This window comes from Dasypus novemcinctus, chromosome 9 (assembly GCF_030445035.2).
Source record: "Dasypus novemcinctus isolate mDasNov1 chromosome 9, mDasNov1.1.hap2, whole genome shotgun sequence".
NCBI lineage: Eukaryota > Metazoa > Chordata > Mammalia > Cingulata > Dasypodidae > Dasypus > Dasypus novemcinctus.
The window spans coordinates 41,388,263-41,413,283 of NC_080681.1; the positions used below are offsets into that span (position 1 = coordinate 41,388,263).

A 25,021-nucleotide genomic window follows, 5' to 3' on the forward strand; every position below is an offset into this window, starting at 1 on the left:
GGACATGTAGGATTGATGGGACCTGGTGGAGAACCAGGAATTCCAGGATATAGAGTAAGAATTTCTCAATGAAAAAATGAAAATGTATATTTGCATCAAAATATTTGTATTAAAGATAGTACTCCAAAATTCAAATTCATGCAAATTCAGATGAAATCTCCCTGACAAATCTTTCTAACATATTTAGGCCTCATCTCCCTATAGGTGAATCCTATTTTTCATTTCAGAATAGTGCAATATCTAATGAAAGGCATGGTGGTATTACGGAATGCATATCAAATGATTTAGGGAATATTTAGTTACCTGTCCTTTTCTTAGGGTCATCAAGGTCAACCAGGACTTTCTGGGTTGCCAGGACCTAAAGGAGAAAAGGTATGTGTATATACCTTTTTAATCCTAAATTTAAACATTGATTGATGAATTCTTTCTGAAGTAATACATGGAAATATTCTCAAGGAATTTAAGAAGCACTTTTCAACTTGGAAACTATTGCAAATTCTAGAAGAAAAAAAGTGCCAGTGGCTATATTTTAAATAAATTATTAAAATATTTTCCATAGCTTGTTTTGAGATTCAAGCAAAACAATATGTGTAAAAGTCTTTACAATCTGTAAAACTCTGTAAAAGTAAAATCAGTTATTACTGAAAGTAATTGTAAGACTCTAGGTTAATGACTAATTATAGTGCATTTATATTAAAATTTTCCAATGACTTAGAAATGACCACAATACTACCCTTGATTTATAATATCATTAAGAATCTGACCTTTTGTGAAAATTCCTAAGCTACTTTTTATGTAATTAAAGCATATTGACACTTTCAAGCAGAACCATATATAAATAACAACTGTGTATAAAATGGCATATGTTTAGTTTCTCAAGTAGTTTTCTGTTTAAGAAAGATAAAACCAGATTGTGTATTTCCTAACATATTAGAAAATGATAGGCTGCATATTTTAAAGGTTGTTCTAATAATATGGACTTTCTTTATAAATCATTATTTCATTTTAGGGTTATCCAGGAGAGGATAACACAGTCCTAGGACCACCTGGACCTCGAGGTGAACCAGTAGGTCTTTTTCTAAACTTATTTGATGCTTCAAGATAAATTGCAGTTACTATCATACACCAATCGCATCTTTTCAGAGTTTTATTTTCTTAGTTTGCTAACACGGTTTGATAGGAGAGCAATATTTGAAGTCACAAAAATCTAAATGGTATGAAATTAAAAATATTAATATCAGGAAGCAGATTTGACTCAACTGATAGAGCATCCGCCTACCATATAGGAGGTCCAAGGTTCAAACCCAGGGCCTCCTGACCCATGTGATGAAATGGCCCATGCACAGTGCTGATGCACACAAGGAGTGCCCTGCCATGCAAGGGTGCCCCCGCGTAGGGGAGCCCCATGCGCAAGGAGTGTGCCCCGCAAGGAGAGCCACCCTGCATGATAAAAGCAGTCTGCCCAGGAGTGGCACTGCACACATGGAGAGCTAATGCAGCAAGATGTCACAAGAAAAAGAGACTTAGATTCCCAGAGCCACTAACAAGAACACAAGAGGACACAGAAGAACACACAGCAAATGGAAAGAGAAAGCAGACAATGGGGGGCAGGAAGGAAAGGGGAAAGAAAGAAATAAAAAATAAATCTTTAAAAAAATATATTAATATCCAGGCCAAGATCTTTAGCGTATATATAGTTCACAATTTATACGTTAGTTCACTATAGTGAATGAACTTTGTTAATACATAAAGCATTTTTATACAGATTATTTAAAATATTACACTCTAGACATTTTAGGATATTCTTCATATTTCTTTCTAAAGTATTCAGAAATCTGTATATTTTTGTAGTAGTTTACACATAGTGTAAATGAGTTACCAAATGAGTTCAAAACTCTTCTAACCAGTTAATAGAACCAGGAACCTTTAAATATCTCTAATCTATAGTCATCTAATTAAGCATTTTAAGGGCTAACTGTAACCACATTTTTTTGAAAAGTAGCTACTCTTGTAACTTGATTATTGTAATAACTAGTTCTGTGTTACAGTTTGACTAAAACAATATCTAAAGGACATATGTAAATTAAATGGGTAAAATAAAAATATTTAATTCACAGATATAAATATAATTGGTTAATATTCTATTTTATTTTTCACAGATATCATATAGAATAAAAAAATCCTAAAGAAGAATCCCAAAGCAGAAGGTTCAGAATTTGTAGTCACTCTCAGATATTTTGATTTGGCCCTTTGGAGATGGTTGAAAGTTATATTTTGTTTTTGAAATAGGGATGATTCTAGATTTTTTAAATGATTAAATCAAACCATTTCATATAGAGGCAAATTTATCTATAAGAAAGAATATGTAGTTTTTCATCCAGTGTGTTTTAGGCTCTCTAAATATCTAAAAATGTTCTATGGTGGAGAAAATATAGGAATAATGCAAAAAGGTTAAAAGCAAATGGAAAAAAAAATGTACAAATAGTCTATAGTAGTGCCTGTTTTTCCTCAGATTCAGGCAGGCCAGCATTAAATACCACCTGAAATATAATAAATTTATTAAAGATATAACATAACAGTGATAGTTTCATACTACAAATACAATATAATAATAGAGACAGGAAAGTTGTAAAACTTAAACCAAGAATAACCTAAATAATTAAGCAAAGTCAGAGATTAATGTCTTTATATTATTTCTAATAATTTTATCCATATAGGAATAAATTAAAATTTATCTATTAATACTCCATAATAAATTCTCTTACAGTTTTGCCAGCTAATTTCAATTTGAGTATCCTTTTGACAAAAGGTCCTAGTATGTGATAGATTCAAGTGCATTTTAGAGTAGATAATTTGTTTATTATATCAAAGCTTTAATGTTAGAAATGCTTAGAAAATGTCAATAAGTTCGAGTATATTAGGTTAGTTTCTGAATTGAAGATTAAAATTAGTACGTGCAATTTTATTAGGTTAATTTATGCCTTGAGGATTAAGATTTTTATAGATTAAAAAATAAACAACAGAATTTCTGGTAAAGAATGATAAAGTAGGATTAATTATTAAATACTTTTAAAATATCATTTAAATATAATCTCATATTATTAATGGAATTAAATAAGAGACTTAACAGTCCTGCTTACATCATTTTCAATCATTTTAACATTATGTAAAAATGAAAGTTCTTTTGACATCCTGTATAACATGCTTTACTTATCTTAAAATTTGTATTTTTTAATCAGATTTCATTTCTTAAGTATTTTATATGGCAGAATCATTATGAGATTGTCTGTATAGAATTTAGCATTTGGCATATTTTGATGATGTGCTTGGTGTCACTAAAATTCAGTCTTGTGAAATTATTCAGTGGAACTAAACAAATTATCTTACATTTGGTTTGTGCAATTTTTTTCATGTTTTTGCCAAAAGATTAATCCATACTAACTTATCATCTGCATTTACAAATACTTAGATCCAGCTGTGAAGTTGATTTTGTGTGTGTGTAATCTCTGTAGGGTCCAATAGGAGAACGAGGAGAGAGAGGAGAGTCAGGAGCAGAGGGATATAAGGTAATTACTGCAAGTTACACACCTTTCTTCTACATTTAAACAGGGTTTCTGTGGTTCTGCTCGGGGTTTCAAATGAAAATAAGCATGACTGAGATAGTTAGTGTTATATATTTTGATCCTAGAAGCCTAGCTCTTTGTATTTTCTGTTCCTTCTTCCTAGAATCATCATTCCCCTCTCTTCCTACTTCTGCCTTTTCCTCATCATTTGCATTTCAGCTGAAATGTTACCTTCTGAGAGGTAATATTCTAACTGCGCTATGTAAAATAGATAACCAAGGCCATGGTTAATATATCTATTTTAGATAGAGCAGTTAGATGACATGACTGCTATCTAAATTGTCTTATCACTTTATATATTTGTCTCTTTCTTTATTGTCCATCTTCCCCCACCAAAATGTAAGAACCATGAGAACAGGAATTTTGTCTCTTTTTCATCATTATAACTCCAACTTCTAGAACACAAAGTTCCTCATATGCCATAGGAGTTCAATAAATAGCTGTCAAATGGATGGATGGATGTCATTATACTCTAGTGCCCTATGTCAGTTCTTATCTTCCATTCCTTAGAAGGATTTTATGAGACCAACTTCATCAAATGAAATTACATTACATAGTGTGTCAGAATGTATTGTGTGATTTTTTGTAAGCACATTTGTGTTGAGGATGTTCTGTATTCCTGTCTTACATCTCTTGCCTCTCCTTTACAGTGTCAGTTACTAAATGAAAAAGTCAACTGTTAACTTACTGTCAGTAGTCTTTGTCTCACTACTTTGCTCACGACATTCTTGCTGTTGTTCCTCATATGTCCTTTATAATCTAGCACAAACTCCCTTTTCCATTGACCCAGTCTAACAGCAATCTTCCCCTCTTCTTTAGTCCTATAATATTTATGTCATTCAACACAAATATTTTCCTATCTTCTGTAGCAATTTTTTTTGGTAATTACTTTTTAACATGCAAATGCCTTACCCTCCCCAATCAGAATATGACTTCTTTCTTTTTTTTTTAATTTTTTAATTCATTTTTTAAAAATATTGCATTCAAAAAATATGAGGTCCCATTCAACCCCACCGCCCCCACCCCACCACTCCCCCCTCAGCAACACTCTCTCCCATCATCATGACATATCCATTGCATTTGGTAAGTATATCTCTGGGCATCACTTCTCCTCATGGTCAATGGTCCACATCATAGCCCATACTCTCCCACGTTCCATCCAGTGGGCCCTGGGAGGATCTACAATGTCCGGTAATTGTCCCTGAAGCACCACCCAGGACAACTCCAAGTCCCCAAAACGCCTCCGCATCTCATCTCTTCCTCCCATTCCCCGCACCCAGCAGCCACCATGGCCACTTTTCCCACACCAATGCCACATTTTCTCTGTGGACCTTGGATTGGTTGTGTCCATTGCACATCTATGTCAAGAGGAGGCTTAGATTCCACATGGATACTGAATGCAATCCTCCTGCTTTCAGTTGTAGGCACTCTAGGCTCCATGGTGTGGTGGTTGACATTCTTCAACTCCATGTTAGCTGAGTGGGGTAAGTCCAATAAATCAGAGTGTAGGAGTTAAAGTCTGTTGAGGCGCAGGGCCTGGCTATCATATTGTCAGTCCAGAGATTCAAATCCCCTAGATATATCTTAAACTCCAGCACCAACTACAATTCCAGTAAAGTAGCATGAAAGTCTTGTGAAAAGAGATCCCATCTGTGTCCAGCTCCATCACGCAGAAACACCAGCTCCAAAGAAAGGCCAACTGACATGGCAGTGAACCCTGTCTGCCATGACCATAGAACCTGTGGGTCTCTTTAGCCCTCAAAAGAACCAATACCTGGGGTTGTATCTACTTTATCTGTCTCTGAGACTCTGCTCAGGTGTACATAAGGGCAATCCTTCTGACAACCTCCAGACTCTTTTTTAGAGACTCATAGCCATATAAACTCATTTATGACTTATTTCTTATACAATATTTAGCTCTTGTCTTGTATATCATAGGTTTTTAATAATGAATTGATAGGTTAATTGGTTCAGTATAGCCCTCTGTCAAGGTAAAATGTTGTGGTCTTGTTTGAAATAGAGACTTAGATTACACAGATTGAATGGATAAACTGGTAGGTAAATAGCTATTATTAATAAACTGATTTTCTTAACCTAAAGGAATCTCCAATTTTAACTTTCACTTCCCAGAACCATTTTTGAAGCAAAGATTGAAGATGGCTCTAAATGTTTATGAAGTTACTATGGTGGCCATATTTACATTTTTCTATTTCCAGAGAAAGTTTTTAGAACGATATGTATGTTCTGTTTCCAATTTACTTAAACATTTAGATCTATTTCTTAATCCAAGGAAATCAGTGGATTTATTTGAAATTACCTTTGCCTTGGTTTGAGAAGCTAACCCAACTGCTTCCAGGATAATTTGAGAAACTTCTTAAACTTCCTTAGTTATTTCTGTGCATGACTCCACACATTCTCAGGAAAATCAGATTCTTGCAATATCTTTCTCTTGGTCTCTAACGACTGCAAAACATTCAGTAGCTAAATAAACCAATATATTTATTGGCACATGAGTAAATACGGAGTTAACTCCACAACAGAAAGGAAAAAAGAACTTCACCTGGCTAACAGATAAAAAACTCTGCCCCCATTATTCTGTATCTTCAGACATTCTTCAGATACCTTCATTAGTGGGAAACTTTTCCCTGGGCTCACTCTGTTATCTATTTTTCCTTACTAGGCATCAATATACCTGGCACATTTTAAGTGTTATATATGATAAAATTTTTTTCAAAGTCAGTCTCTGCTCATTCAGTATATATTCAAGTGTCTATAATGGACCACGACAGAGCTAGGTGCTATGAATACAACAATGGACACCCCAGATATAGCCTATATCCACCCCCTTAGATGGCACATATATACAACATACAATATAAGAACATTTAGTCAGTATAAAAATAGATAGTAACTTATAGCTCTCATCCAACAAAATATACATCACTAGCTCAAAACAACCATTTGAAGTTCAGAAGAGTCAAGGGACATGTTAACATATCCTGTCAACATCTACCTTTAAAAAAAAAAAAATAGATACCAGGAAATGAACCCAGGACCTTGTACATGGTAGTACTCAACCACTGAGCTACATTAGCTCCCCCAATGAGAGTTGGGGTTTTTCATTTGTTTTGTTTTTTAGGAGGTGCCAGGGATTGAACCCAGGACCTTGTACATGGAAAGCAGGTGCTCAACTACTTGAGCTACATCCATTCCCAACATCTGCTTTTAAGGGTACATGCAGAAACATGTAGACATCCAAGATTGTCGACTAAACTCACATGAGAAAAAAAACAAAAATCCATTGAATAAATTATGTTCTAGCTCATATTCCTTTTTATTTGATTTGACAAAAGTCATAGAATTTTTTGCACACAATAAAATAATTAAATAAATCCCCACTTGGCCTTCTTTCCTTAGCATCAGACACACATATCCAGATATCTATTGGACATTATCACAGGCACAGCAAACTCAGTATGTCCCAAACCATAGTATCATCATCTTCCCCAAATCTGATCCTCCTATTTTTATTTCCTCAATTCAGTGAACGATACCAAGGCATTACCAGAGTGCTGTCATTTAGTAGGTGTTCCATATATATTTTTTGACAAATAGATCCTTTCTCCCCCTTTCTTTGTCATACAGTTCTCTCACCTCTCATCTCTCACTTTCGATGGGCTATTTCTTTGAGACTCTTTAAATATAACTGGAATCTAGCCTCATTGCCCTACTTTAGTCCAAATACTCATCAAGTTTTGCCTGGATTACTTCGATATCTTCCATGTAGTCTCTTTGTCCCCTTCATAACCCTCTCAAATCCATTCTTCATGTGACATTCTCTCAAAGGAATCTCCATTTGTTTCTCATGCTATTCTCTCTACACATAATGTTTTACTTTACTGCCTGGAACACTCATCCTTCAAGAGTCATCTTACCATTACTTCCTTTATAAAATCTTCTCCAAGCCCACCTGAACCATTTAACTCATCCTGCCACTAAGATCATCATTCAAAATTCATCATGTCCCACGACCTCTCATGCATAACTTTATAATAATGTTTACCATAGCATATTTAATTTTTACCACTGCAGAAAAATGATATTTGTCTTTGGTGAGATCTGTGCCCAGTTTTCACAAAGCGAAGAGAGGCATTTGGCTATTCTATGATTATTCTGTGAAAGACTCTTAAAACTACAGCTAAGGATGGTTGCAGAGCCTTAATTAGCCATCATAATTCTGAGTTTTGTAGTTTTCTTATGTGGTCACTCTTCATTTTGTAACCCAAGCTTTTCACCAGCAACTTCTTACCTGCATTCTCTTGAATGTGACCTACAAGTAGTCATATTTACTTGAGAAGTGTATACTAAGCTCCCTCTTAATTAATCTGATTCTGTTATTTGCTGACTGCCATTTTTGCTGCTGAGGGTCATGTGTAGTAATGATTTTCTCTTTATTGTGGCCATGTACTATATAGAAAAGTCTCCAAACTAACCTTTCTTTCTTGCCAACTTTCACTCCCTTAAACATGACTCATTTTTAAAATAAGGAATTTGAAACTTAAAACCCACAAACATTTGCCTCACAGAATGCAAACAAAGAAAGCTCAAATGACCTTCCTGTGAGAATAAATATTATTAGCCTATGCATGTAATTCCTTCTTTGCCTAGCCCAGAAAAAAGGGTGGGCCTGATAACTGTCTCTCCTCAGGCATCCTTTCAATAATATTCGTGGGAAGAAAAGAATCTGAGGTGAAGAGGACAAGAGGAAAGGGGATAAAAGAGATTACATGCAGAATTCTTCTCCTGTAACTCTCACCTGACATGCCCCTAGGTAGTTGCTAGTTTCTGTTTACCCTCTTGTAAAGGGAAATGTGGTAGGTCAGCATTCCTTCTTAGGAGAACTAGGGTGATGACAGATTGCTGAATGTCAGAGTCATTTCATGTTTTTTGGCATTGTATATAGTAATTGCTCCCAGTCATCAGCCCAGTATATCTACTAACCAAATGGCTATGAACTTAGTTTGTAAAAATGGAGACCATAGTACACTCCCACAGTGGGAATATGCTGAAAAGAAAATTAGTTCTCAAACTCTTTATTACTTTGGTTATTGACTTGTATTACTTTCTTGAGGCTACTGTAACAAATTACCACAAACTGGGTGACTTAAAACAACAGAAATTTATTCTCTTACAGTTTTGGAAATCAGAAGTTCTAAATCAACGTATCAACAGGTCCACATTCCCTTTCCTCTAGAAGCTCTCGGGTAGAATTATTAATTGCTTTTTCCAACTTGTGATTGTTGGCATTCGTTATGAGTACATCACTCCAAACTCAGCCTCTATCTTCATATGGCCTTCTCCTCTGTCCTCTGTGTCTCTCTCTGTCATCACTGGATTTAGGATATTCCAGAATGATCTCATCTCAAGGGCCTTAACTTAATTAGATATTCCAGGACCCTTTTTCCAAGTAAGGTCATTATACGTAGTTTCCGGGTATGTTGGGGGGTGCCACCATTCAACCCACTACATTAACTTATTTACATAGGAAAAAAACACAAAAAACACCTGCATTCTTTCTCATTCATCAAAATATTCGGTGGCTATTATTATATTCTATCCTATTTCCAAGAAAGTATCATAATCTCCATGATACTTAAATAGATTTTTTTTAACACTTTGCTGCCATTTTAAGTGATACTGCCCTATTCTCTAAGTCACAGTTTTCCATTTATTCTAACAATATAATTTTTTCTGTTCCTAGGGTCCTACAGGTATACCAGGACCAAGAGGTACCACTGGACAACAAGGTCCCCCAGTAAGTTTTGAAAGCCTTCTTTGTGATTCTCACATTTTAAAAATTAGTATACTTTATTTGATCCTTGCTTCATATGTGATTTCTGTTTTGGTTCCTATTAAAGGGTGAGCCAGGTCACCAGGGTGAACAAGGACTAAAAGGAGAGAGAGGATCTGAAGTAAGTCGAAACCATTTAAGACGATTTGAAATTTATTGTTAGCTGAAGAAAGTAGGGACACAGGAGATGTTATTTATTGTAACTTAAATAGTGTTTATCCCTCCAAGAGCAGAGATCACTGTAGACCTCACAACAGGGTGTTTGTCAATAATTTTGTCAGTAATTGTGCAGGAGGATGATTGTTGATTGATTCATATGTTTTAACTATCATCAAAATTTTCCTTTACCAACAACCTTAGGCATTCCCTTACTTTGTGAATATTGCCTAAGATCCCAAACTAGTGTGCTGTTCTTAAAGTTTCAAGCAGAAATAGCAATAAGCCCTAAAATCAGCAATAAAGAGTGAAAAATATATCAATTGTTGTAGTAGGACAAGGATAGAAATAGTAGTTTCACTGTGTGGCAATGACTCACAATTGTTTTAAGATGTTTTTCCATTAGACAAATCAATTTTTTGTCATCAAGTAGATTAAAAACTTGTTGGCTTATTGAATTTAGCCTTCCCTTTCCCGTGCATTAATAGATGTTGCTTCAGCCTTACTTAGCTAAACTGGCTTTGTCATTTGCATCATCAGTTCAGTGCTGTCCTGCTTTTCATGGTATTCTGGCTTCAGGTGCTACTGATTTTAAATTTAATTCTTAAGAAAATGTAATGGTATTTTAATGATAAATTAAATGGGAATAGATGATCAGTATTGAATTTGAGATCATATTTCTCCTAATTTGTTAAGCAGTTTCCACCCATATTTGTGCTTTCCACCTATGGGATATTTAATAAAATGAAGTCAATTCAGACACATTAAAAAGGAGTTTGCTCACCTAGAAGCCATTTTGAATGGTCTTGGCACTAACTTAGTAACTCCCTGTCAACTTCCTTAATAATGAGAAAAAATAAGACTTAAAAAATAAACAGGAAATAATATCCCATTGAGGGCAAGCTTGAACAAGAAAAACTGCAGAGAAAAGAAAACAGTTGACTCATTCACTTAGAATTTTTAAATACTGAAAATGGAAAAAAATCATGAAAAGTTTGCTTTCATGCTGCTTTCTTATATTGGCATTATATGCCAAAGAATGCAAGTATTCTCCCAAGGTTTGACCCTAAAATTTCTAATCTTTTACAATTAGTATTTTCATATTTGCAATATTATCTTTTTCTGTCCTGTAAATTTCAGAAAGAAAACAAGAAATTTCTTGTTATTTATTAGTATTTGTTAAGATTTATATCAGGGGAAATGCTCTTACTAAATAACTGATTGTCCAGCCTGGAGCTGAAAGGTTCTGGGAAACCAAGGTTTAAATCTGCATAATTCAGGGGAACTAGTACTTTCCTACTTTAGGCAATGCTGGCATGCAACCCAAGGACACATTAAAGAGAAAGAAAGCAAATGGGAGAGAGGAAGAGAGAAAAAAGTGAGAGTAAGAGAAGGAGACAGAAGGAAAGAATAGGAATAAATTCAGGCCATTTTTGGTAGATAGATACACACCATTCTCTGTTAATAAGTGATTTTTTGTGTGTTTTCTTTTCATGTACTATAAATATGTATTGCTATTTAAATCATAATGCCCACTGCCTTCTTTGGCATTGTATTTGAGTAGTTTTTCCTCTTAGAGATTGAATTAGAAATTATTTTCACAGGGACCCATTAAATTTTGTTACATGGTTTGCTTGTCATTGAAGAAAAAAGTCTTAAAGTCTATTTCCTTTTTACCCTGTCCTGCTTCTACTATAGCTTTTCCTAGTTTAATCATATTTGAGGTCACTGAAAAAGCAGAACTAATTTGAATTATGCCATTAGTTCAGCAAAGTAGTCAGTCAATCTTTCCTTCTCTAGCCAAGCTGGGATTGGATTGGATCTCTGTAAAGTAAATTTGATTCTGTCAGCTAGTATTGTTTCCCCCATATAAAGCTAGGATTTACACAAGTTCAAATCCCCACTAATAACCTGCTTCTGATGCCCTTTGTGACCCTAGTGAAGGCATTCACCTTCTCTGTACTATCTTCCGTTACATCTGTGGAATAATGTATAACATTTCCTTATTTCTATAATGAAATGATACATGAAATATCCCAATTCCCTTTTATCATTGTTCAAACAATAATTACATTCATAGTTTTCTACCTGAAAATGCAAATGTAGATCTTTACTTAAGAATATTATTTCCCAGTTGTCCCTTGACTAGGATTTCTAATTGCCTTTTCAATCTCCTGCTTTATTTCCCTTAATTTGTGTTTTACCTCTCTGTAATGCTCTCATTCATTCTGTAATGAATTTTAGGAGGAGAATTGGGAAGAAGTAAAGAACTTCTGACTACAGTTGTATTTCTTGAAAGTACAGTTAATGGGCAATCCAGCCTATCATATGCAGATCCATAGTAGAGATAATCAGGGCCTTTATACTGTTTTCTAAATGTAGATGTGCCTTTTAGAGAAATCTTCTTTTAAATAATTACAAATCTTAGACTTCCTTATGTAGTTTTAGATCCAAGTTGCTGTTTTGAAATTTATTCCAATAGCATCTGTGCTTTGAAATGATTTTGCCTACCCTATTAGCATAGTCTAGATTAGAGGTTAAGAGAGCAAACAAACTCTGGGACTAGATTGTCTGGGTTCATATCCAGGTCTGCCATTTAGTAGTTTTGGAACTTTAAGCAAGTTACTTAACCTCTCTGTGCCAAGTTTCTTCATCTGTAAAATGGAAATGTCATAGTGCTTACATCATAGAGTTGTTGAGATGATCAAATGAGTTAAAAGAGGTAAAGCATTTTAAACAGTTCCTGGGACAAAATAAGGACAATAAATGTTATTGTGATGTTACTAAAATAGGTACACAGAGATGCACAGAGAAGAGGGTAGATACACCAGCACTCTGTATTCCTTTACTGAGATTTAATTTTCTTTTTTACACTTATTGCTGCCTGAGTTTATAATACCATGAATTTTTTTTTTTTATTTCCTCTATATTAGCTCATTCGGTTAGGTAACGTATCTGCTCTTTGTACAATGTTTCTCCAGTACTTGTTGCATTGAAAGTGCTAAATAAAAATCTGTGGAATGGATGAATAAGTGATTCCAGACTTCACATGTTAGTAGACTAAGACATGTCAGTTGTTCATGAAGGAACTTGTCATTTTCTCTGTACAAATTCGTGAGACTCATTATTAAGAAATGTAACAAAACTAGTCTTTCTCTTAGACTTTCTATCCTAATAAGGCTGACAAAGGTAATATACCTACAGAATTTTTAAGTTTGTTTATATGCTAGAAAATTGAAAATTCTAATTCAAAATTTATTTAGACAGATTTATGCTAAGTCTAGAGTCAAATCACCTGGTTTTGAATCCCAATTTTACCTCTTTGTGGATTGTATGGCCTTAAATTATTTAATCACATTAACCTCCATTTTCTCATCTGAAAAATTCTTCACTTTATAGTCATGTAAGTAAAGTTAGATAATCCATATAAAGTACTTAACACATTGATATTTGCAAGAGTTCAGTATGCTTTTTATTTGTTTATTATTACTACTATTATTAAATTTACCTTTACATTATTGGGAGGAAATGGGATTTGAAAATAACCATGTGAAAACATTGTGGAGGAAATCATGTTTAGTATACACAAGAGAGCAAACCATTATGTTTGCCAAAAATTATATGTAATTTATAAATTATTCTTTTGAATTTTCTTAGGTACATATGAAGATGCTTTGTTAGCTCTTAGTTTGTTTTACAACAAAAATTTGAATATAACTATATTTTATTTATTTTTTATTAGAGAAATTGTGAGCTTACAACATAATCACGCACAATGTGCAAAATTCCCTTACTTAACCCCTCCACCGACACCTTACATTGTTGTAGAATTTATTTTACAGATTATCGAAGAACATGATCAGACTGTTACCACTAACTATGGCCCATGGCATACACTTGGTATATTTTTTCCATACACCTTCTATTATTAACACTATGTATTAGTATTGTACATTTGGTATAGTTCATGAGAAAACACTCCTATTTGTACTGTTAACCACAGTCTGTCTTCCACCACTTAGTCCACTGTGTTATACAGTCCCATGCCTTGTACAATCTATCCAAGTATATACTTATTGGCTTTCACTTTAACCACAGAATTGTGCAGTCATTGCCCCAGTAAATCTCTGAAGTTTTCCTTAGTCCAAAGAAAAAATCCTATACCCCCTTATTATTGACACTGAGCATTGATACAGTACCTTCTTTGATACTGATGCAAGAATATTGCTGTCAACTATAGTACATAAGTTACATAAATTGTTTTTCCTATGCATTACTATATTCTTACTACCTTGTAATAGAGATGCACATTTGTTCTAGCTCATAAAACATTCTTGTATTTCTATTTTCAGCAACAATCCTCATCTACCTCTGGGTTCACTATGATATTCAGTCTGTAGATTATTCTCTAGCTCTCTTTCAATTGACATTTATTAATCTACATATATGGTAGGATATGTATGTATATATCCTTTTTAATTTTTTAAAGATATTTAGATTACATAAATGTTACATGAAAAATATAGGGAATTCCCTTATGTCCCATTCACTACCCCTCCCACATTTTCCCATATTAACAATATTCTTCATTAGTGTATGTTTGATACAATTGATGAACATATTTTACAGCATTGCCACTAAGCATGGATTATAGTTTATATTGTAGTTTACACTCTCTCCAGCACAATTTTGTAAGTTATGACAAAATATATAATGGCCTGTATAAGTCTATAGTGGAATAACAGTAAGTCTACTGTAGTCCATCCTTCATTCCCCAATCCTGAGGATTCTGGGATGGTGATGCCCACTTATAGGGGGTTTAGAGCCCATAGGGCAGATGGATGGGACTACCTTGCTTGTAGTTGCAAACTCTCTCTGTTCTTTTGGATGGTCCTTGTCCATCATCATCTCCTTGTTAGTTGTCCCAGGAGAGTACAATGAACTAGAGAGTAGGTATCGCAACTTTGTTGAGATTCAGGGCCCATCTTGCACATGGACAGCCTAAAGATTTAAGTCTCTTGAACATATACCCTATTAACTCTAATACTAACTGTAGGTTCAAAGAGAAGGGGCAGAAGAGCCATGTGTAGGGAAACCACAACTGAGTCCAACTCTGTCATACTGGAGAGCATAAATTCCAAAGTACAGCTCACTGGCCAGGCATAAAACTCCTGAGCTGTCTGCCCTGCCTATAGTGTCTGGATGTATCCAGAGCTCTCAGGAGCCCCACTATTTGAGGTGATATGTTTTTGGTACCTAGACTACCTATTTCAGCCATAATCCCATTTATAAACTAGCCATTATAGTTATACTCACTATAATGTATTAGTATCAACTCTATCCATTCTACCTTTTACAGTCAAGCTAATTGAAAATTCTACATACATTGAGTATCAGTACTCCTTCTCAGTCCTCATCCTATCTCCTGGTAACCTATACACTGGACTTTAACTCCATGTGTTTATTTTTCATATTTAATTCATGTTAGTGAAAATAGTGAATACTATATGTGTCCTTTTGCGTCTGGCTTATCTGGCTAATTTCACTTAACATAATGTTCTCAAGTTTCATCCAGGTTATCATATGTGTCCCAAATTCATTTCTTCTTACTGCAGCATAGTATTCCGTCATATATATATATATATCAATTTTTATTTATCCATTCGTTGGTTAATGGACACTTGGGTTATTTCCATTGGCAATAGTGAATAATGCTGTTATGAACATTGGTATACAAATGTCAGTTCACATCACTGTTTTCAGTTTTTCTGGATATTTCTAGTAGAGGGATTGCAGGTTTGTATGGCAGTTCTATATTTAGCTTCCTGAGATGCTGCCAAACTGTCTTCTACAGAGCCTGCACCATTCTACATTCCCACCAACAGTGAAAGAGTGTTTCTATTTCTCCACATCCTCTCCAGCACTTGCTGTGTTGTTTTTTTTTTAAATAAAGGCCATTCTATGAAATGTGAGATGATATCTCATTGTAGTTTTGATTTGCATTTCCCTTAAAGTTAGTATATGAATCAGCCAAAGAGGGTACTGATGCATAGTACCAGAACTCTGCTGGCTTTTATAAAGGGTATTTATTTGAGGTAGAAGCTTACAAGGCCTTAAAAAGTCCAAGTCAAGGTACCATAAGAGGTACTTTTTCACCCAAAATCTATTCTCACGTGTTGAAGCAAGATGGCAAGCAGTGTCTGAGAGGGTTCAGCCTTCCTTCTTTCTCTTAAGACTCCATGGTCCCAGCTTCTTGTGATCTCAGCTGTAGGCTCACATAAGGCTCATCTCTCTTCTTGGAGCTTGTTTCTTTCTAGACCCAGCTGCTCTGTTTTCTTCACAGGTCAGCTGTAGACTATCAGGCTCATCTCTCTTCCCAAGGCCTCTGCTGTGTCTATCAAGCTGTCTCTCTTCCACTGTGTTCTTCTCTGTGTGTCTTTTTCCATATGAGAGTCTGTTTTATCAGCCCATCAAGTGGCCAGGGACTCAGCCATGCATGCCTTAATGACATGATCAAATCTAAGCCCTAATCTTGATTTAATAAAGTAGAAGTGACACCTTTAAATTTAATACAGTCAAAGGGGTATCATGCCCAGAGGAACACATGAGTTTACAAACATAATCTATTTCTCTTTTTGGAATTCATAAATAATATCAAGCTAAATATCAAGAAAATGTTTTTTCATGTGCTTTATTGACATTTGTATTTCCTCTTGGGAGAAATGTCTATTTAAGTCTTTTGCCTATATTTTAATTGGATTGTTTGCCCTTTTATTGTTGAGTTGTATGGTCTCTTTATATAGCATGGAAATTAAACCCTTTTTACTATCCATTTGACAAATATTTTCTCCCATTGAGTGGGTTGCCTTTTCACCTTCTGGACAAAATCCTTTGAAGCACAAAAGTGTTGTAAGTTTGAGGAGGTCTTATTTATATGTTCTATTTTGCTGCTCATGCTTTCAGTGTAAAGTTTAAGAATCTACCTTCTACCATCAGTTCTTGAAGATGTTTCCCTACATTTTCTTCTAGGAATTTTATGGCTCTTGCTTTTATATTTAGGTCTTTGATCCAGTTTTTTTTTTTTAGTTAATTTTTATATGAAGTGTGAGGTAAGGTTCTTCTTTCTTTTGGATATGACTATCCAGTTCTCCAAGCACCATTTGTTGAATAGACTGCCCTGCCCCAGCTGGGTGGGTCTGACAGCCCCATCAAAAAATCACTTGACCATACATGTGAAGGTCTGTTTTTGAACCATCAGTTTGGCTCCACTGGTCTATCTGTCTGTCTTTATGCCAGTGCCATGCTGTTTTTACCACTCAAGCTAGGTAATATGATTTAAAGTCTGGAAGTGAGAGTTCTCCAATATGGTTCTTCCTTTTAAAGATGTTTCTAACTATTTGGGACTCTTTACCCTTCCACATAAATTTGATAATTGTGTTTTCCATTTCTTTAAAAAAGGCTGTTGGAATTTTTATCAGGATTGCATTGACTCTATTTCAATTTGGGTAGAATTGACATTGTAATGATATTCAGTCTTCCCATCCATGAACACAGAATGTTCTTCCATTTATCTAGGTCTTCTTAAATTTCTTTCAGTAATGAATTATAGTTTTCTGAACTACAATTCAGATCTGCTTTATGACCCAACATATGGTCTATCCTGGAGAAAGATCCATGAGCATTTGAGAATGTATATCTGTTGTTTTGAGGTGCAATGTTCTGTATATGTCTATTTGGTTTAATTTGTTTACCATATTATTAAAGCTCTGTTTCTTTATTGTTCCTCTGCCCAGATGATCTATCCATTGATGATCCTGGTATATTGAAGTCTCCAACTGTTGTTGTAGAGACATCTATTTCTCCCTTCAGTTTTGCCAGTGTTTGCCTCATGTAATTTGGTGCATCCTGGTTAGGTGCATATAATTTATGACTGTTATATCCTCCAGGTAAATTGCCCCTTTTATTAGTATGTAATGACCTTCATTGTCTCTAATAGCAGCTTTGCTTTTAAAGTCTGTTTCATCTGATATAAGTATAGCTTCTCCAGCTTTTTTTTTTTTTCACTGCATGTGTGGAATATCTTTTTCCAGCCTTTCACTTTCTGTCCATTTGTATCCTTGCATCTAAGATAAATCTCTTGTAGACAGCATATAGATGGATCATATTTTGTTATCCACATTTACTAATCAGTAGCTGAAATTGGTACCCAACCATATCTTTCTCCTCCATTTTGGGGAAATGGAGCTTCCAACTCCAGCCAGAGGAGTAGCTCCTAAAGCGACTTGTGCAGGGCCAGTAACAAATGGACACCAGCTCCCTGACATAGGGAGCTCTACTGAGGAGTCTTTACTGCAGGTGGGCTCTCTCCTCTTTCTCTTCTTCCAAGGATGTTGCAGGATGCACTTCTGGTCTCCTGGGCTCCACAAACAGGTGATTTAGATAGCTCTGGCTGATTACTAACTGCACCGTAGAAGGAGCTGACTCTTGGAGCTCCCTACATCTTGCCCCCACTTCTGAATATAACTATATCTTAAAGTATTGAAAAATATTTAATGATTCTCAGTTTTTACTAATTAGTTACTACCCTTCCTCCCAATTAGTACACATTTTGTAGTGGGTCTAAATTTTTGATGAGTCATGGTATACCTTATATATTGACAAAAGAGTCGTCCAGCAAAAACCGAGTGTAAAGACATGTGAATATAATAGAAAAATACTAGAATCTTTTAAAAATTAAAAACATGTGCTTTTTGAGAATTAATTTTTTCCTAAAATGTTTAAATTTCTTTAAAAAAAAACACAGATTTTCCTATGACAATAACTGAATGCCAGTCATAATTTTTCTATCAAATAAAAACTTGGATTACAGACTTTTTTAAAAAAAATGATCAGGCTTAGCTATTTGGATTTGATTTGCTAAATGAGGTAATCTTTATGAGTGAATAAGAAATTCCTCTGGAGTTAAATGGAATATGAACTTAAAACCTGAGTGTCTTTAGAGCAGGGGTTCTTAACCAGGGATCCCCTTGGGGGTCCATGGAAAGATTTCAGGGGGTCAGTGAGCTTGAATTGAAAAAAAATCAATTTATTATCTTTATTTTCTCTAACCTGCAATGCTGAGTGTCATAAAACTATGTGCTGTTACATTCTGAGAAGGGGTCCATGGTTTTCACTTGACTGACAAAGGGGTTTGTGGAACAAAAAAAGGTTAAGAACCCCTCTTTTAGCGTGTGTTACTCTTTAAAATAAGTACTTGGTTAAAAATAATAAGATAATGATGTTACTGAGCAAGGGCTCACTGCCTGATGCACACAAGGCCAGTGCTACGTCAATGGGATTTTGAGAAAATAAAAAGCTTTAATGCAAGTTCTACTGATACAGAAACAGGAGTCAAGGGTAAAATCTGTCTCCCTGATCTGAACACTAAGGGAGATTTTATGGGAAGGGGAGGTGAGAGGTGGGGGCAGAAGTGGAGCATAATCCAACTGGTTATAGAGTTATTCTTATGTTACAATCCTACTCCTGAATTGCATGAGTTGGGACAACCACAAGAACAGACCTGACATTTAGTCAGGCATAAGCTTTATTGGGACTTACAAACAGGAGAGACTCTTTTATGGTGGCCAGTCAAAGAGTGAATGAAGTTAGTTCTCTGCAAGGGGACAGGAAAAATGAGGGGTGACAGGGAAAATGAGGTCTCAGAACAAGAACATTCCATAGGGGTGATAACAAGGACATTCCATAGGGTATAACAACAGAGTTCCTGCTACGGTCTGGTGATGGTACATATGGGGTTTGGTGATGTTATCACAGGAATGAAGTTTCACCACTCAATGGAGATTTGGTTTAAGACTGTCTCTCCCCTCTGGGGAGGGTAGATAACCTTCACTTATGTCTAGGTCACGTAGGTCACATAGGCAACTATGTGCTGAGGACTTAGTGGAGGCCTGGTCCCTGGACCCCCACATCCATAGGTCATAGAGTGGATTTTAGGCCAGATCTTCCGTATTGAAAGACCTCTATTGATCTGCTTCCATTATCTCCCTCTCCTTGTAATTGTATTGAGAGGGAGTGACCTTTGTTCCTGGTGACTCAAAGATGACCTGAGAGACAAGTCAGTGATATCTGTGCATGCTCAGGTTATATGACCTTCACTTAAACAAGCTCAGAAGAAAAGGTGTAACAGCAACAGAGGAATCCCCCAAACCAATTTGGCCTGCCCATGGTTTCATTGAGACTGTGAGCCATTAAAATTCATTATAATCAATACCCCAAGTTTTTCATAAATAATTCTCTAGTCTCTGATCTTTATGGATAAAAAGAGTTCTCATTCTCCCTGGTAGATGACCTTTTGTAACTTTTGAGTTTTGCTGTATTTTCTGTAAATATTTCCAGGATTTGGATTTAAAATAGCAACAAAAATAACCATTGAATATATATTGCTCACTAGGGACCCCTTCGTTAGCCAGCTAGATCTTGTCCAATTGCTATCATATTGTTATCTTACATTTTGCAAAGCTTTAAATTTCATTTTTAGATTTGGAAATGGCCCTTTAAAATTGTCTGGACAGCCCTTTCATTTTTCAGATGAGGAATTTTAAGATCCAGAGAAATCTTCTAATCACAGAACTAGTTAGCCACAGACCCAATACTGGAAACTTTATTTCCGACCCCCATTACTATACAAAAACCTTCATTGCTTTGCAGTCTTTTATAAATTAAGAAAAAAATGTGATTAATTTTCTTGAACCTACTAATTCATTCATTAGGCTCTCAGATTTGAGACTTGGCAACTATAAAGAAAAAATCAAGCCAAAACCAGTTACAGAACCACTGTATTTTTAAAAAGACTTTTATAATGCAAATGGAGTGAATTGTCCTATAATGGCTTTCAAAGACAGACTCAAGCCAAAATCTCATTTTACTCTCAAAATTCCAGATTTTAGTGAATTGAAATTTCTTGGTTATAAAAAGAGAGCGCATTGCCTAACTCTTTAAATCTGTTTTTTCTTTTTAAAACTGCCTTCTCAGAGGAAAAATAGAACTAGCAAATTATTGAGATAACTTCATTGTCCTCTAGCTTCATTTAAAAAAGAAACCAACAAGATTTTTGGAATAAAACAGTATATTTAAAAAATGTTCGTTATCAAAAGAATTAGACTACTTTCTCTAGGAGTCTTTGAACTGGTGCAGTTGAATAGAAGGCTGTCTTAAAAGATATGATTTCAATTGGGCTATTCCATATATTTTACAAATATATATTTTCCAAAGAAAACACAATTTTATATATACTCAAAAGACTATATATAAAATTCATTTGCCTTTCCTATTATGAGAATTTTAAAGTCGCTCATTGATTTATAAGGTGCTTATATTTAAATAAAATGTAAGTTAAGTCTGAAAGAAGCAGAGAATACTTTTAGTATTGTTTTTTAATATATATTCTTGAATTTTACAGATTGGTTGAAGTGACTTTTTTCCCTTCTTAAGATACCAACTCAATTAATCATGCACTAACATTATATAACAACATATTTTCTTTGTTTTTGGCCTAATCAGTAATTTCCTAGTGAACAGACCACTGCTGTGCAAGATTAATGTTTATTGATGGATAGTTTAGTTACAAAACTAGCCAGCAAGCCCAGCTTTTAGAATTTTTAAATGTACAAATTCAAAAAAAATACCAATATGCTACACTTTTGTTAACAATATGTTTTTAAAATCTCCCTTGTAAAACTACGGTTTTTCTACCTGGCCTATTTTCTTTTAGTTTTGGTGACAATAATTGTAATAAGGATATCTTTCCTAATCTGAACATCTAATAACAGCAGAGACCATCATTTTGCTGTTTGTTAAATACTCTTGATATCCAAAAAATATGTTTTTCCATAAATATATTCTTATAAGTATCATACTTTAAAATTTTTTTCATATTATTATGTTCCTTTATTGTTCTATTAGGAACACTATTCTTTTGGAAGCAGCTGCTTCCAGATGCCCATCCAAGTCTGAATAACCTACTAGCTTTCATGATGATAGACCAAAATGTACAGATTGTTAACAATATTTAACTTTTCTGAAATAATATTTAACTCTTCTGAAATAATCTACAACATAATAGTAACCCCAAAATGTGACTGATTTGTAATGATATATGAATCTCTGTTTTCATTTTGTTATTTGAAGTTTTGGAATAAATCATCCATATATGTGTGTAGCATATTTGAATCTTAAGCCATAAACTCTGGTATACTAAAAATATAATTTTTTTTGTTTTATTTATAATGTAACTTAACATCTGTCTGAGTACCCATCCTTCTTGTTGGTAGAAACCTAATTGGTAGAAATCCAGTCAATTAACTGCCTTTAACTCTATTCAGGTATCCTGCACTGATTTAGAATTTCCCCCATTCACTCTCTTAGGTTTGCAGTTACATTCTGGGTGGCAATGGTAGGGAAAGGCAGTGGGAGGTGAGTTTAGTCCTCAGTCATCATCAGTTCACACTACTATCCACTGAAATTCACATCATCCCTTTTGCCCCCAGTTGCCAGCATCTCAGCATATTGGCATTTGCTTTGACTTACCTGGCAGATGATCTTTGGTCCGTGCTGGCATGTACAACTATTTTCTCATCTCAGGTGCAAGGTCTTCAGAAAAAAACTTTATCTTACATTATTTTAACTCTTGTAAATTTGTTCTTTATGGCATACATTTTACGACAAGTCCTTTGTGACCTTGGTTTTCGATACTTGAATATGGAGTTTTAATATTGGAAAATATGACTTTTAATTTTTTACAAAGCATGACTTTGAAACTGACTCTCAAACTATTGCCCCCCCACCCATTATGAATTTCAGAGGCAATCTTTTGAAATTGATAAACTGTTTTAGTTTCCTAGGGGCACAAACAAATACCTTGCAAGTGGTTGTCTTAAACAATGGGAATTTATTAGCATATGGTTTTAAGGCTAAAAGATCCAAATCCAAATCCAGGTACCATCAAAGCAATGCTTTCTCCCTAATGACTGTCGCCTTCTGGAGCCGGCTGCAATGCACGTTGCAGCCTCTCCTGGTCTCTCTGTTGTCTTTCAGGTTTACTTCCTGTTGTCTTACTTCCTGTGGCATTCTCTCTGTGACTTTTCCTCTAGGTCACCATCTATCGCATTTTCTGTTTTCCTCACCCTTAGAAGGACTCTGCATTAGTGATTTTTTAAGGCAAATAAAATAGTTTTCAAAGTTGGAGATGGAACCCTTGATCCACATATCTCGCCCCAAATTAAATACTATCAAATTCTAATAAACTTGGAGTTTTATCTCTTATAGAAAACATCTTTTTTTCTGGGTGTGACTACATATACTATTTCTCCTTAATGTTTAAGATCATTTTCAGAAGATGTAACAACTTCTGAATTTGTTTTTTTCTTTATTGTTAAAGTGAATCTTTGCCATAATTTGTCTTTGAAATCAAATAACATCCCAATTTGATGGAATTATCCTATTTGTGAGAACATTTGGTGATTTCTGAGAAATGTTTCTGTTGTTACAATATGTTTCTTTTTCTTATTTGTTAACCTGGTCACTCTTCCACATTTTTCTTCTTAAAATAATTTGAGGATATCATCATAACAATGGCATGATTTTCAAGGGCAAAATTTCTAACTATCCTAGCAGGCAAATTACTGCTGAATCAATTATGATTTAAAGTATCTCACACATGGAAAAACAAACAGTTCCATGGAAAATTAATATCTTTTTGATTCACAAGCATGTTCTCTATGTTTCCCAAGAAGCACATTGTAGGCCATGGATTCATCTTGCTCTTCATTCCCAGCACATATCAGATTCCCTGATACATACAACTCAGTAAGTGTTCACTGAATTAATTATTTGAACTACTTTCAGAAGGAAGACAAGGACCTGCCTGAAAATGGGGATATTTAAAAATAATCTATCCATTTCCTATTAGAGCTATGATTTAAGTTATTAAATCATAAAATTTGGAGCCTTAAGGGAATTCTTAGATTATCTGGTCAAATTCTCTCATTTTCAAATGAATAAAGTGACTTCCAAAAGAGTTAAATGGAAACCTCAATGAAATACAATTAGTGGCAGAATTGGCTTTAGCATCCAGGTCTCAGGGGTTTTTCCCATGCCTTCAGTTTATTTAAGTTGATTACCATCAGCTGACAGTTGTGCTTCATGTTTTTAGGGTCCTAAGGGAAAAAAAGGAGTGACTGGTCCATCTGGGAAAACTGGGGTTCCTGTAAGTAACAGGCCTTTTTTCTTTCGTGTTTTTCTAAATAGAATTGGCACCTTTTACAAGCAGAAAACTTTGGAGCCAATTTCGACAAGTATTGGATGAATCGAATTGTGATTTAAAAAATTAAACCATGCTGGAACATGATTTAATAATGGAATGGAATAAATTAAATGGAATAAAATATGACAATTTAGCTCAAAACCAAGCTTGCTGTTTAGAGGCATGTCCTTGCAGTTGAAGGCTGTGTTATGCAACCCTGTCTGTGGACTCGTGCCACTCTGCTGGCAAAGCACTGGGAAGCAGGGAACTTGGAATCTTGACTGAATGAATGGTGACAAAGGTCAGAGATCCTCAGCAATAATTAAAAAGGCATGGGCTGGATTTTAATTGGAGGATTCAGTCTCATTCTTCTGGCAAATGGAGTCTTAGAAAAAAAAATCCTTCCATCACAGAACAAAGCTTAATTTTACAGTAGTCATCAGTTCCATCCTCTGGCCTGGCAGATGTGTGTTGATTGGCTTATTAGCAAAGACTCTGCTGGTCTCCCCTAGCTGAGATTAGGTGCCTGCTTTGGGAGGCCTGTGTTGGTACAAAAAAAAGCAGAGAAAATGAATAAATTATAGGCACATTCAGATCAGAGATCGCTTACAGATAAAATTCAGTTGCCCAAGAGTAGAAACAAAATGTTCAGACTTTTTCTCAGTCATATAATTATCTGATTCAAAGTGGCAGCAAAAAAGAGCCATAATTTGTTTCTTGGGAAAATAATGACAAGACAAGGTTTTATAGATAATGAATGACAGCCTGTATTCTAAGCAGACAGGCACATGCAGCTGATCTTTTCTCCACATCTGGTTAAAGCATGAGCTGGCACAATGAGACATGCTAGGGAATTACACTGAAGCTGAAATGGTTATACATGAAAGTGCTGATTAACTTGATATTTTTGTTTAGGGAATTTATAAAGACAAATACCTCATATTTTTAATTCAAATAGTAAATTATTAAGGAATCCAGGAAACAGGAAAATTTGTCCTGGTTCAGGGTATTAAAAATATGTAAACTTTCCCTCAATAAATATGAAGATATTTGTCTTGTCAACATCTATACATCATCTGTCTCTAATCCACA

At 34.9% G+C, this 25,021-nt stretch overlaps 1 protein-coding gene across 1 annotated transcript in view; it reads left to right on the forward strand.

The window, feature by feature from the left end:
• Positions 1-25,021, forward strand: part of COL24A1 (collagen type XXIV alpha 1 chain) — a 365,386-nt gene that overhangs the window by 273,617 nt on the left and 66,748 nt on the right. The window contains exons 40-46 of the mRNA XM_058303231.2: positions 1-54; positions 319-372; positions 1,010-1,066; positions 3,513-3,566; positions 9,385-9,438; positions 9,542-9,595; positions 23,840-23,893. Coding sequence (XP_058159214.1) covers positions 1-54; positions 319-372; positions 1,010-1,066; positions 3,513-3,566; positions 9,385-9,438; positions 9,542-9,595; positions 23,840-23,893 — 381 coding nt within the window. The remainder of the gene's footprint in view (positions 55-318; positions 373-1,009; positions 1,067-3,512; positions 3,567-9,384; positions 9,439-9,541; positions 9,596-23,839; positions 23,894-25,021) is intronic.